The sequence below is a fragment of the Myotis daubentonii genome, chromosome 17, assembly GCF_963259705.1.
Source record: "Myotis daubentonii chromosome 17, mMyoDau2.1, whole genome shotgun sequence".
Classification (NCBI taxonomy): domain Eukaryota; kingdom Metazoa; phylum Chordata; class Mammalia; order Chiroptera; family Vespertilionidae; genus Myotis; species Myotis daubentonii.
The window spans coordinates 12,546,816-12,561,489 of NC_081856.1; the positions used below are offsets into that span (position 1 = coordinate 12,546,816).

A 14,674-nucleotide genomic window follows, 5' to 3' on the forward strand; every position below is an offset into this window, starting at 1 on the left:
ATTAACCCTTCAATAACCATACAAAACGCTGCTACGGACATTTTAAGTGTCAAGCATTAACCGAAAATTACACACTGCATAAAATTTTCATTGCAAATGCTGTAGTGATTGAAAGGAGGAATCGCGGCCCTCTCCACACCCCATGTTTTATTAATAACATTCTGACAGGAGAATGAAATATCCACCGTCATGTGTAGCAGCTGAGCACACACACAGAATGCTATTGAGTGTCTCCCTGGCCCACCCCGCTCTCTACCGTGAGAGCAGGACCCAGCACAGGGGACGGTGCTGGGCTCAGATGGGGCAGCTCCACAGCTCAGGGAAAGCAAGGCCAGGCGATACATCTGCAGTGAGGGTTTGCTTCCACTGCGTCCTCAACAGCCCCCACAAGTCCATTTACTCCAGGTCTGCACTGTGCTGCTGAACAGCAGCAGCGGGGAGTTCCTGGTGGAGGAGTCAGGCGTCTGAGGCTTGGAGGGGAGTGTCCCTTTCAGGCACATCACGTGGAGACTGTACTTTAGGAAGAGAGAATGATGCTTGTTAGGGCTCCAGCCTGCTTTCCCCAGCCATGATCATCACTGATCAAACCCAGGCTCCTGGCCCCTGCGTGAGGCCAGGCTGAGGGGACAGCGGCTGGCTTGGTGAGGGAGGGTGGGTGGCGGAGATCATGACCAGATTGGGCTGTGTCCCTGCCAAGTCCACACACGTGACGTGACACCCGGTGGCAGGCCTCGACCTGTGACAGCCCACGGCAATTACTCTCCGGCTGGTCCTGGGGAAGGGAGCCCAGACTTCTTTGAGTAGATTTACTGAGCCTTTCTCCCAGGGCTGGAAAATGAAGTGTCACCGTGGTCCCGGTGTCCTTATCTTGAGGGGACATAAAATTGTAAGGGCTATCGCAACTCCCATTAATAAAACATGGGGTGTCAGGAGGAGAGGACGAAAATTATGAAGGTACTCCAAGAAAAACTACAGTGGAATCTGGGTCTCATCGCAGGCTTTGCGCAGGGGCCGATTCTTCATTTTCTCGTATGTGTTTTAAGGGCGAGAGAAATTCCCAGACATGTTCCTCTATACATCACCGTGGTGTCTGACCTCCGCCTGACCCTGGCCGCAGTTTGAGAAATCTGAATGTGAACAAAGCCTGTGTCAGCAGCACGGAGCGACCGCCATCAACTTAATCGCAAACAGCAGTTCTGAGGCCATAACTTTGCCCGGCTCGTCCAAGCCACAGCGCAGACCCTCCGGAGCTGGCCCTGCCCGCACGGCCTCTGCCGCTGGACACTGCCCCCCTCTTTCCTGGCTCTGCCTTTGAAGTCGGCGGGCAATTAGCTCTAATGCCCCAGCAATTCAGACCTGTTTTGTGGTTTCGAAGGCGAGAGCTGTTTATTACAGGTGGGCACTTTGGAGCCGTAGAAGTTTGCAAATTTGTAATCATGCAAAAAATAATCAAAGGGTAACTTATATCCACCACCATAAAGTTTCATACGAATCTAAAAAAAAAAAGGCTCACTTTGGTTCTTAGAGTTTTTGAAATGAAGTTGACATTCGCTTTATAAACAGACTTTAGCGTTGGGAGGATTAATGTGGAGAAACCACTCTCTCCCTAGGAAAGCGGGACGTTGGCTTGGGGTTGCGGGAGGAGTGGCTGAGTTCTGATTCTCAAGTAGCAGCTTCCTCCATGTAAAATGCCGTCAAGTATAAGATGCGTTGTAGGAAACGAACCAAAAAAAACAAAAATATATACGTGACAGTAAATGTGGTCAAGGGATGCTTTAGAACTGAGGGAAATGACATAAATTCAATTACATAAAATTCCAAAATGAAGATACTAACTTACATAAAATTCCCAAAGATGCTAATGCAGCTGTCATTTTCACCAAAAAGTTTCTTCACTAATATAGTACATGTAATCCTAATACAGGTATTATAACATTTCATAATACTGTTGCTTTCACAACATATATATCTTTATTCTTTTGCTTCATGTAATATAAAAGCACAATATTTCTTCATATATTAAACTTTAAGATATGAATGTAGTTAAGCTTAAAATGAACACAGGAGTCCATTAGGACTTCCCAGTTTTCAGACAAATAGTATACATTTATATTTTTAAATGTTCCGAAGTAATACTATAGTCTTATAGAAGTTCAGTACAATTAATTTCCCGTAGCATTTTTATCCTGGATAAAATGATGATCTTATAAAAGTTATTTTGTATATACACATAAACTATTTTTAAAAGAAATGCTTTGAATGACTAGCTCAGAGTATTTTCATTTGAATAATGAAAATGATTAGAAAATCTCAATTTATTCTATAAAATCATAATACACATTTTGAAGCATGTCTACGCCAGGGATACACTGCTGATCTAGGAGCCAGCCAACTGCCCTTGGTTCCCGGGCTTTCTCCCACAGTGGGCTTGGGGACCTTCTCTCTGAGTCCTCGAAGGCAGCGGTCGCCAACCCGTGGTCCCTGAGGTCCGAAAGGTTGGAGACCGCTGCTCTAAGGAAAGCGTTGCACACGTTTTAGCCCATGAAGTAATCATATAAAGAGGAAGCAGAGGACAGTGAGTAACTTAAATATCTCTAGTCTTATATACTGAGCATCTCTTCAAAGCACCTGGCTTGTAAGAATTCTTCCCTGGACGCCTGCACTCTCTCCCTGTCCAGTCCCACCACCAACCTCCAAATCTACCCTCTGTTTGAGCTACTTCAACCTACTAAAATCTTTTAGTGACTCACTAGCAAAAGTTCAATCTTCTGTGCATGGAAAGAATATCTCCGAGATACCTGGTCCTTGTCCACCAGTCCAGTCTCATTTTTTTTCCCACTACCTACCTAGCACTTAATACTTAAAACAACAAACAAACAACCCTTGTGGGTGTGGCTCAGTTGGCTGAGCACTGTCCTGTGCACCAGGTCACAGGTTCAATTTCTGGTCAGGGCAGTCCCCGGTGTAGGTGTGTGCAGGAGGCAACCAATTGATGTTTCTCTCTCATAGCACATCAATATTTCTCTCTTTCTCTCCCTCTCCCTTTCTCTTTCTCTAAAATCAATAAAAACATTTTTTAAATTGCATGCTAGACTTTTTAGAACTCAGACTGTGTGCTCCACCCCTGGAATTTATAATTCAGGAGGTTTAGAGGGAGGCCTGGGAATTTACATCTCTATGCTCCCTGGTGAACATGATGCTTCTAATCCAAGGACCACATTTCATGAACCACTATTCTAGAAACACGTGACTGTTATTAATATTGCCTTCCAGTACATATCATTATATTTCCCTGTCTTATCTAGGACAACTTTTCTATACTGTATTATATATTTTTTCCTTCAAGCCCAGCTTGGGAAATACCAGTTTCATCATCTGTAAAAAATGGAATTAACAATGCCTACCTCATTGGTTTGTTATAATATATAAAAATCAGTCAGCACATAGCCTAACAAATTAAGTGTTTCAAAATGCTGGCTGTGTTATCACTATTAATTATTTCTTTATCCAAAAAGTCTTACCTAAATCTGGAGTTGGGATTAATGTTTCTGAGTAAGATTTTCTTCTTTTTTCTCTACATGGATGTCTAACAACTTACCACAGTATTTGGAAATGATCCATGTACGGTGCCTATTTTCCCTAATAGCTACATATTTACTGAAAATAGTGATTATCTTATTGCTCCTTGTGCCAGAGCACCTGGAACAGTGCCTGGAATATAGTAGGCAGGCAATACAGATTTGTTGAAACACTAAATTGAATTTAGGATGCAAAATTGAAGAAGAGGAAGAGGCGTCCAGACGCTATGCCATTCTTCTATTCCCCTTCAATAAAACTCGAAAAGGTTTATTTGTTTGTTTGGATTGGTGTCGGTCTGGTTTGGGTGTCCTTACATTTTCTCTTTCTACTAAAAGTGAATTCATTATCCAATCCTCCAGTCTGACTTCACACCAATTGTTCCTCTCAAAGCCACCGACAACTTCCAAGCTGTGAAATCCAGTGGCCATGAAGGTGTCTGCTCAGCAGATGTGATCACACCCTCCTCCTGGGGACCACACCTGACAACCTTGCTTGAGCACTGTACCTCTCTTACTTCCTTGATCTCATTTACTACAATCTGCAAATAACTTGTTTATTTGTATAGACATGTTGTCCAAAAATCTTATTCAAGACTTATGCCCAGCAGTCACTGGCACTAATACTTTGAGTGAAGTCGATGACTCCTAGTTTTCTTACTCAGGGTAACTAGGTCTATGGCATGATGTCATCAGTTGAAATGAAGAAAAAGAGGAGAAGAAATGGTTTTGCAGAAAAGAGAAGTTCAATTTGGAATTTGTTATATTTGACTTCCCTATAGAACATCTCCATGGAAATATGCAGAAGGCATGGTAACATCTAAATATAAAGTTTCTCAGAGAGACTGAGTAAAGATGGAAATTTTGTAAACAAAGACAATAAATAAATATGTCAACAGGGAGTGGTATCTTTTTAGTTTGACAATTTTAGTCATAGCCTTGACTTTGCCCTATTATTTCCAATCAGGTCATTAATGAAATCTTTTCATTGATTTGAGGTGAGGAAGGCAAATCGGGCTTGTGCTATTTTATCTTAAGTATGCTCTCTAGTTTTGTAGGGGAAAAAATAACATATGTAATAAAAAATTTTTTATGAGAGATGCATAGGTGAAGGTAAACTCTGAATAATTTTTGACGGAAATCCTGACTTTATATTGCAGGAATGTTTTCACTTGCAAAACTGTTTTTGGGGTTTTTTTGTAAAGTATTTCAATACCCCATTATGAATGCGAAGGACTTTTTATAATCATTTTTTGTTCTATATAACACATTATTATTCCAATTGTATAAATCTGGGGACTGGGATCATGTTTATATAGCAGAAATAAATGAGGTGTGTTGTAGCAACATGGGTGAGTTTCCTCTTAAATTATCTGAATATAATGCAGCTAACAAGGCCTGGCTGCCATTTTTTAACATACACATACACACACAAAGCACAGGGAATAGTAAATGTGTTGACATGGCTACACAAAATCCAATCAACCCACTGACTGCCAAAAATAACTCCACCAACCAGGTTTTTTTAATTGTGTAAAAATAATATCTGGCTTTCTGGCTTATCCTTTGTATAAAATTGACCACTTCGGTGAAACTTCACAGTGTACACATGCAGATGTGAGAAATTATCCAGCAGATGTTACTCATTCTTTAAAAAATGTCACTTTACATAGGCATCCAAACATATAGATATATTTGCTTTTGCTATTAACTTGTTTCTATAAGGGATCTGATCGGATCTAATTGGAGCAGTTCCAGAGATCCGTGCATTACATAGATGATGAGAGTAACAACTGTAGGACAGACAGACAACGCTTTTGAGAAGGAACAGACCAATTACCTGAGGTCACTCTCAGCTGCTGCTCCGACAGGTCCTCCTCACAGGTCCTGGCTCCCAAAGAGGCAGATTCTGCAGAGAACATCGGAGCGAAAGGTGGTCAGCTCTGCAGTCACAGCCAACGGCACAAGAACCCCATTTGGCTTCCAATGAGATAACTGTGTGGTGGGGCGCAGGGGAGTCTTAGGATCATCTTACATCCTAGTGAGCAGTGGTTAGCAAGATGAGTCAGACAGGGGTGCCCTGAGATTGAATTTCCAATGATAGGCAGTGCGCAACGAACACCACAATGTAGTTCAAATATAGAAGCAGGAAAGGCTCATTGTGACCTGGGTCTCTGGCTAAGTCTACATTATAGTGGCCATGGCACATGACATAAATTATAAGCATGCTTTTACTTCTCTGTCAAAGTAGCAAAAAACAACAACAGTAACAACAACAAACACCCTCGATATATGGTAGCTGCTGTGAGACCAAAGCTGAAAACAATCACTTCAGGAAATGTCCAAGTCATCAATAAACGCAATAGGAGCCCCTGCTCTTTTATTTGCGCTCCACAGCAGAAGGCCAGCGATGGCCTGGTTTGCTCAACTCAACCCCAAACACAAATCATGATTTTCATCCAATTCCATGCTTCCTTTGTATTCCCTATTGTAGGGAAATCTAGAAAAAAACAACAACTAGGCCTTAGAAATCAACACCAACACCTCCCTCTTCCTCCCCACTGAGTCATCACTCGCTCTTGGTTCCATTTGACAACGGCCCCTGTCCCGTGTGTTTCTCTGGTCCCCCGTCACCCTTTCATTTCTGGCAATTTCAGTAGCTTCCAGAGCAATCTCCCTGCCTCGGATTCCAATATAATCTCTCATAATATCTTGAGAGCTATTTTTCAAGAATACAGAATTGCATGAGCACAAATCCTGGCTCTACCACTTTCTAGATATGGGACCTTTGTATACCACTCAATCCCCTCATTTGTAAAATGCAGCTATGATCAGTAATTGCAAGAGAAAATAATACAGACATGATATGGTCTTCCAAGCGGAAAAAAGGCCAAATCTTATTGACAAATTAAAAAAGTGGTCACGGGATTCTTACACTGACAAAGACAGTCATGCTCATCTAGCAATAGCATCTCTGGTTGATTCTGAAGGTTTTAATTAAACAAATAATTAACCTTGAAAATAGAAGTGCACACCAAGGCACTATTATTGCTTTTGCTAATTGTTGTTCCTCCTATGTATAAAACCTTTGGCCTTTGGTGGTAATCTACTTCCAATCAGTTCAAATACTCGGTAGCTTCCCATCACCAACTAAAAACATTATGTTTTCTTGTAACTGACTCTTACATTTGTCTGGAAAGGAAGAATTTATCCTGTCTTTGCTTATAAATCCAGCAATAGCTCCCAAACAGATCACAGTACTGAAGCCCATCCCTCATGTCACTCAAGAAGCCCACCTTCTTCCACATGATCTCTCTCTCTCTCTCTCTCTCTCTCTCTCTCTCTCTCTCTCTCTCTCTCTCTCTCTCTCTCTCTCATCTTGATGCCTTGAGCAATGTTGTTCCTGGTATTTGTTTAATGTCTTTTTGTTTTATCATGTTAAACTCTTATTCTTCCCTCAAAACCCAAAGCAAGTGTCACCTCCTCCATGCTCCCATAACAATTAGCTTACACATATGTGACAGGAATTAGTGTCTGTTTTTGGTATAACTTAAAGAGCTCTGAATTTAGAGTCCCAGGCTCTGGGATACTATATGAAATTCTCATTTTGATATTCACCTGTGTTAGGATACTTTTATTCAAAATCCTCATCCATGCCTTATAACCTGAAACAGATGACTCCCAAAAAGACACTAATTCCTTCACATATATGAATGTGTGTGTAAAGCAATTTCCCCCTCTTTTCTAGCAAAAAAAAGAATAATTTGTCAAGGAACCCTTAGTATTTTACACACACACACGCCAATAATGTATTAAAGAGACTTGTTCAAACAGATATCAGTAGTACTTCAGTGAGCTAGACCAAATGACTGCTATCCTTAAAGATACATTAAGATAAAAATAAAGCAATGACAACTTAGTAAGAGTGTATCTCTGCTGGGTACTGTGATAGCTACTCGTATAAAAACAGGCATGCAGTCCCCACAATCAAATCACGAGGCTTGATTAGTCCTTATTTTACACGTCAGGAGGCTGGGGCACAGAGAGGTTGAGGTAGCCCTCCGTCCTCAGGCTCCAAGTGTGAGCCTGACGAGCTTGGAACAAACCCCAGGGGGCCTGGTACAAAACTCTGAGGAATTGGGGATGTGTCCAGTCGGAAGAACACAATAGTTAGGAGCCCAGAAAAGTTTCCTATCTTTGTGAAGGCCAGAAACCAAGAGGGAAAAAGAAAAACAAAACAAACAAAGCAACTGTTCACTAGTCCTGCGAACATTCTGATATCTCATAAAAGATTTATATTTTTGAACATGAAATGTGACCAAATAATCATTTGGTACCACATGGAAATCATTTAAGAGTGATTTAAGGAGTTGTACAAAATGTTCAAACCAGAAACTGTTTTTTAACCTCACAAATTAGGTCATGTGGCACTGGAGTCGGCCCCAGTGACAGTGACTGGGGCGAGTGAGTTCATAAGTGAATGTCGTTCAGTATACCAGCAATTTTTTTTTTTTAGATTCTCAACAGTGTTGCTCCCTTTATATAAATGAAAACATTTTAATAAAGGAGCTTTTAGCTTATCAAACAAACCGGTTAACTTACACTTCTCTGCCAGTGTACAATGAATTGTGTGAAATCTGGCAATGACACACAGCATCTTTCAATATTTCCCTCGCATAATTGCTCTATAATAACAAACCTGGCTGCTGTTAACATGGTCTGTCCCTTTCGAGGGTGATTTAATTAGATTACTAATTTGTGTTCTCTAGCACCTAACCTTTCTGGCTTAATACTATTAAAAATAGTACCACTGACAGTTTATCCAGTACTCTATTCTGTCAGTTTGGCGATGATCACAGATTTGAAAACGGTACCAAATTACTCTATTTTGAGTAACACGACGTGGGCCACGTCTTTCTGTGTAATAGTTTATCGATCATCATCATCACCATCCCCAACAACACTTACAGAGGACTCGCTCTGTTCCAGGTGTGACTGATGGGCACCCCAAGCAATGGGCGGAGCTAGGATTTGAACGCACACAGCTTTATTCCACGGATCATCCTCTTAACCACAGTGTCATACTGAGCCCCATATTTAAGTCCTAAAAGTAGTTTTTCTCTTAATTCTGCAATGATTCCTCATGTTCATTTTTATCATTTGGCCTGAATTCTAACCACCTATGCTCTTAGCCTAACTCAAAGGGTTCCACTCCCAATGCAATGCTTAAAACCTAAATTTGGGGGATTCCTCTTCCCTTTAATTGATAAGAATGGATGTTCTCACAGTTCTCTCTCATTTCCTTGCTCTGTGACATCCCCTCACTAACGCCCCATCTCATTTCTCCTTCTGACCTTTCCCTTCCCTTATATAAATACTATTGATCCTGGTAAATAAACTAACTTTCAGGCATCTAATCTTAGTTCAAAATCAAGCTCTCATCTTCCAAATCTTTTTGCCCCTGCTAATCCTATGTAATAAAAGGCTAATATGCAAATTGTTCCGATAGGCGGGAGTTTGGCAGACCGGGAGTTAGACGTGCGCTGACCACCAGGGCTGGTGCGGAACATGGAGGACATCCATGACGCAGCGATGGCAGTGGGCGGCAGTGGAAGCACTGCTGGTCCCGATGGGCCCCAATGAGAGTGGGACCACGGCGGGATGGTGGAGCAGGTGAGCGGGCAGCGCCAGGCCAAGGTGGGTGCAAGCGGGAGACCCAATTGCCCTGCTGGTTGCCCCATAGATGGCGGTCAGCAGCGGCAACAGGGAGTGGGGCCAGTGAGTGGGTGGCACCAGGCCAAGGCAGGTGTAAGCAGGGGCCCCTGATTGCACTGCCAGTCACCCCAAAGATGGCAACTGGCGGCAGCGGCTCCAGGCCAAGGTGAGTGCAAATGGGGGCCCTGATTGCCCTGCCAGTTGCCCCACAGATCAGCCCTGATCGCCAGCCAGGCCTAGGGACCCTACCCATGCACAAATTTCATGCACCGGGCCTCTAGTCTATATATAAAAAAGGCTAATATGCAAAGTGTCCCCTCGGGAGTTCGATCACTTGCTATGATGTGCACTGACCACCAGGGGGCAGAGCAGAATGAAGAAAGGCCCCAGCCAGCGGTCAGCAGCTGGGGGAGGAAGGTCCCAGCTGGCAGCCAGAAGGAAGCCCCCTGGCAGGTAGCCAAAAGGCCCTGATTGGCCCTGATAGCTGGCCAGGCCTAGGGAACCTACCCATGTACAACATTCATGCACCGGGCCTGTAGTTGGAATAATATTGTTTAAAAAAAGATAATCATTAAAAACCTGATGGTCAGGGAAAGATCTGGAATTTTATTAAACAGTCTAGATACATAAACAGAATTCTAAGTTTAAGGTTTCTTGTTGTGTTTGTGGAATAAATGTCATCTAATCTGCACTGATGATTGCAACAGCCATGTGCTTTTTATATTCTTATCAGCAAAATTTGGGAAGCATTTGGCACAAGTTCAGTAGAAAATAGAATTTTTAAAACAATGGGTGAATGTTTAAGCTGCCAAGTATTATACTAGGGTGGGATTTGCCTACAAAACTCCCACATCTCACCCCTACCACTGATTTGTTAATGCATCAAACAATAAGGCGTATCACTATTTTTATTTTTTAATATATTTTTTAGTGATTTCAGAGAGGAAGGGAGAGGGAGAGAGAGCTGGGAACATCAATGATGAGAGAAAATCATTAATCAACTGTCTCCTACACACTCCCTACTGGAGATCCAGCCCACAATCTGGGCATGTGCCCTGACCTGGAATCAAACTGTGACCTCCTGGTTCATAGGTTGAAGCTCAACCACCTAGCCACGCTGGCTGGGTTGTATCACTATTTTTTATCAACATGTTCAGCACATAAAATAAAATATATATAGCCAACAGAATATTAAGCCAAGTGGCCTAAAGTGATAAAAAGAAAAAAAAACATTTTTTCTGTATCTCAGGTAATATTATTCTTAGTTCTACTTCACTTTCATCCACACACACACACAAAAAAGGAGGAGGAAGAGGAAGTAGACAAGGAGGAGGAAGAAGAAAAAGAACCCATTTCTTACTTTTTAATTGGAGAATAAGACTAAATTTTAAAAGTCCACAAGTTGCAACAAGGCTTCTGGGTCCCCCTCATCTCCCTTGAAGCCCCTCCCACCTCCAGCACAGCTCTGTGATGTTTCACAGACTGAATACAAAAGAGAAAATATCTGCGGCTCTCTCAATTTCAAAATAATATAAGAACACTTGTCAGAAACCTGTTAAGTGCTAAGCATGTAACATGTATTCTGTTACTCAATCCTTGCAGTGAATCTATTAAAAAAACATTGCTTTTACGGAAGAGATGAGATATCAACGGTCAGACATTTTAAGTAATTTTTTCCAAAAGCTAAGAGCAGCAGAGGGAGGGTTTGGACTGAGTCTGTCTGGCTCTAAAATTCAGTGTTCTCCTCTGAACAACACTCCCCCCAGGCAGCCCCCAGGACCCGGGGCCAGGAAGTCTAAAATCTTTGGTTTTCCTACCTCCTGAAAACAAACAAAACAACAACAACAAAAAACCCAGCTCAAACTCCCTTAAAGCAAATTCATCATCACAACATCAATATTTAGAAGATCACATCAGATTCAGCATGTATTACTATCTTGGTAGTTACATCTGAATAAAGAGCTCAGAACTGGCTTGTGCACTGCAAAAGCAAAGCCTGTTTTCAGAGGAAGCAAGTTTGCAATTAGAAATGATTTCAAGTGGTCTTCTCCACCCTTTTCCTATGTGGATACAAAGCGTGCTCTTCTAAAAAGCAGAGCAACTCAGCATGCTACCAAATGGCTTTGAGTAACCAAGCAACATCATCTTTGTGGACCTGCCGTGCTTTCTCTTAAATTATTTCTCCCCTAGCAGTGAGCTACTGGAGCGCATTGGGTGCTCCAGGACCAATTATCGGAATGAGGCTGGATTTGTAATTCTTCATTTTCTGGAAAAGTGAAGCTCATTGCCCTGCCCGGTTTCACCCAAGCTATTTTCATATAGTGAGGGAGGAGTTCCCTCCTGGGGCCTCTAGGCCAGGCATGTCTGATCACTTCTTCCTGACTCTTGAATCATCTATGACCTCAGTTTAATGGGACTTCAAAAGAATTTAATAAGTGCCTGATATCAATTAGTTTCAATAAATTACTCATACACCTCCTTAATGTCTCATATTTTAAAGTACTCTTCCTGAACATTTTTTTATGTTTACTAATTCCTAATACACTCCTCCATGTAAGATTCTATTTTATTTCTGAGAGTTCTGAAATTGAAAGATCAAACTTCTATTGTCATAACTTAGGAATAATATGTTCACAGCTATTAACCAGTTGCCCAGTTATTGAAACTTGAGTCCTTAAAGGATTTGTCACAATCTTTATATTCTCTACCCGGTTGGATCTTGAGAGTATTATACTGAGTGAAATAGTCAGATGGAAAAGGGCAAGGACTTCCCAGCCGGTATGGCTTAGTGGCTGAGTGTTGACCTATGAACCAGGAGGTCATGGTTCGATTCCTGGTGAGGGCACATGCCTGGCTTGTGGGCTCGATCTCCAGAGGAGGATATGCAGGAGGCAGCCAATCAATGATTCTCTCTCATTGTTGATGTTTCTACCTCTCTCTCCCTCTCCCTTCTCTGAAATCAGTAAATATATATATACCAGTATATTTACAAAGACAAGGACCATATGATTTCATTCATATGTGGGATATGAAACAAAAAGCAACAAACGAACAAACAAACAAAAAAGCAAACTCATAGACACAGACAACAGCATGTGGTCGCCAGAGCGGAAAGCGGGTGAGGGGAGAAGGAAGAGGGAAAAGGGCTCAGATCTGTGGTGACAGGAGACTAGTCTTCAGATGGTGAGCACAGCGTCCATACATACGATGATGTTATAAAGTTGTGCACCTGAAATGTATACAATGTCATTAACCAATATGACCACAATAAATGTAATTTCTAAAATGTTAAAAACAATTTTCACTCCTTAGCATGTTGTGTTGGCTTCACTAGGCAGCTCATCAACACAGGAAGCACCTCTGTCCACATCCGGCTCCTCTGACCCACTAATGGCCTCTGTTCAGGTGGAGCACTGGCAGTTTTGTGGTTTTTTAATAAGATCTTGTTACTGATTGTGAGAGAGAGTGAGAGGAAGGGAGAGGGAAAGAGAGAGAGAAACACTGACGTGAAACATTGAGCATGGCCTCTGTGGGGGATCGAGCCCGCAACCCAGGCATGTGCTCTGAGAATCGAACCTGCAACCTTTCAGTGCATGGGATGATGCTCAACTATCTGAGCTATATTGGCCAGGGCAGCACTGGCTGTTCATTTCAACCCTTTTCTTTCCATCTCATGGCTAGTTTGTAATCCAGGAACACCTCTACCTCCTTCTCCACAATGACCACATTTTGTGAATAGCCTCATTTAGGTCAATGTCTCCTGAAGTTATATTTTTTTAATTAAAAAGAAAATCATGTTAATCCAGTAGTGCAACTGTATTACTATTCCTTTAACTTTCTCAAAGTCTCTTCCAAGGTGATCATTGACCCTCAGGGCAATTGCATTTCTTTGTCTCCATCCTGCTACTTGGTTTTTGGAAGCCTCTATACCTGCTCTTACAGTTTCACCTGGAAGACCTCTGCAATGATGGGCACCTTCCCTACGACAGCCTTGTTTTAAAATTACTGCAACAATTAGAGAGTTGAATCGGGTTCACAACATTAAAAACATGTCCTGTGATCTGTAATGATTCCACAATCCCCACGATTTTACTTCAGGCACATTCAGTGAGTTACCTGGGTGTACTTCTTGGGAATCATTATCCATGAAACACCCTGGTTCTCTCCTGCTGTGGAGAACCAGAGCAAGAGGATCCGTGTTGAAATAATGGTCACTTTAAAAAAAAAAACTATTTGAGATTCATTCCTTTGCTTCAAATTTTGACCAAAGAGAAAAGGTAAGCCATCAGTGACATAAAAATTGCCCACTTCTGATATCTTTATCGGGCCCTTAGAAAGCCTGCATTGTTCAAAACATTATTTCATTAGGAGAATATTGATTAGTCTTACCCATATATTTGTGCTGGGGGAGGGGGGAAACATTTACTTAAGAACCAAATACCTTTGAGCTCAAATCCCAACTCTACCCCTTTCTAGCTATTTGTCAGTGCAAATTAGCCCCCCAGAAGCTCAGGATCCTACATGCGAAATGGAAACAAAAATACCCAGATTTCAGGGTGCAATAAAGTTAATGAATATATAGTATCTAGTACTGAATTAGTAATTGTACTCATGTGATTCCTTTGTGGCTTTGGTCTGTCCTGCTGAATACAAGTTAGTCAGAGAGAGGGTTGGTGTTCTGGCTTTTTAGATTATGTTTATATGTAATGTGCGCCCTGTCCATCAGTGAAGTTTGTGTTTTAAGCCTTTAAAATATCACTATTATTTGTGTAGATATTTTGGAAATAGTAAATATTAAAAAGACTAAACACTGGTTTCCTAAGCAATTTGAAAGTTGGTTTTTTTAAATCCTTAAGCAAATCTTACATAGGCTGCCATAAAAGTGGTACGTGTGCCGAGGCCGGTTTGGCTCAGTGGATAGAGCGTCGGCCTGCAGACTGAAGGGTCCCGGGTTCGATTCCGGTCGGGGGCATGTACCTGGGTTGCGGGCACATCCCCAGTGGGAGATGTGCAGGGGGCAGCTGATCGATGTTTCTCTCTCATCGATGTTTCTAACTCTCTGTCCCCCTACCTTCCTCTCTGTGGGGAATCAATAAAATATATATTTTTTAAAAAAAAAGTGGTACGTGAACCAAGTTCTAAAGACTGTTCAGGCCACACTGATTTGACCCTTTACAAAAGTTATAGTGAAGAAGATGAACTCTGAGGACTGGCACTGATAGACAAGTTGACCCTAGATTTCTCTTGCAAGAGAGGGACCCTCCCCTCCCCCATGCTAGACCCCATCGTCAGCCTCTCTGAGGAGGAAAACTTGAGGAGAGGTCACAAGTAATCTCAGAATGCGCAGGACCGCCAACACGGCAGTGTCCAGAGCTCAAAAAGTA

At 42.0% G+C, this 14,674-nt stretch overlaps 1 protein-coding gene across 4 annotated transcripts in view; it reads right to left on the reverse strand.

Moving 5' to 3' along the window:
• ZFHX4 (zinc finger homeobox 4) overlaps positions 1-14,674 on the reverse strand; it is a 185,164-nt gene that overhangs the window by 28,477 nt on the left and 142,013 nt on the right. For all 4 annotated transcript variants that reach the window (XM_059672833.1, XM_059672830.1, XM_059672831.1 and 1 more), the window contains exon 5: positions 5,416-5,484. In XM_059672833.1, coding sequence (XP_059528816.1) covers positions 5,416-5,484 — 69 coding nt within the window. The remainder of the gene's footprint in view (positions 1-5,415; positions 5,485-14,674) is intronic.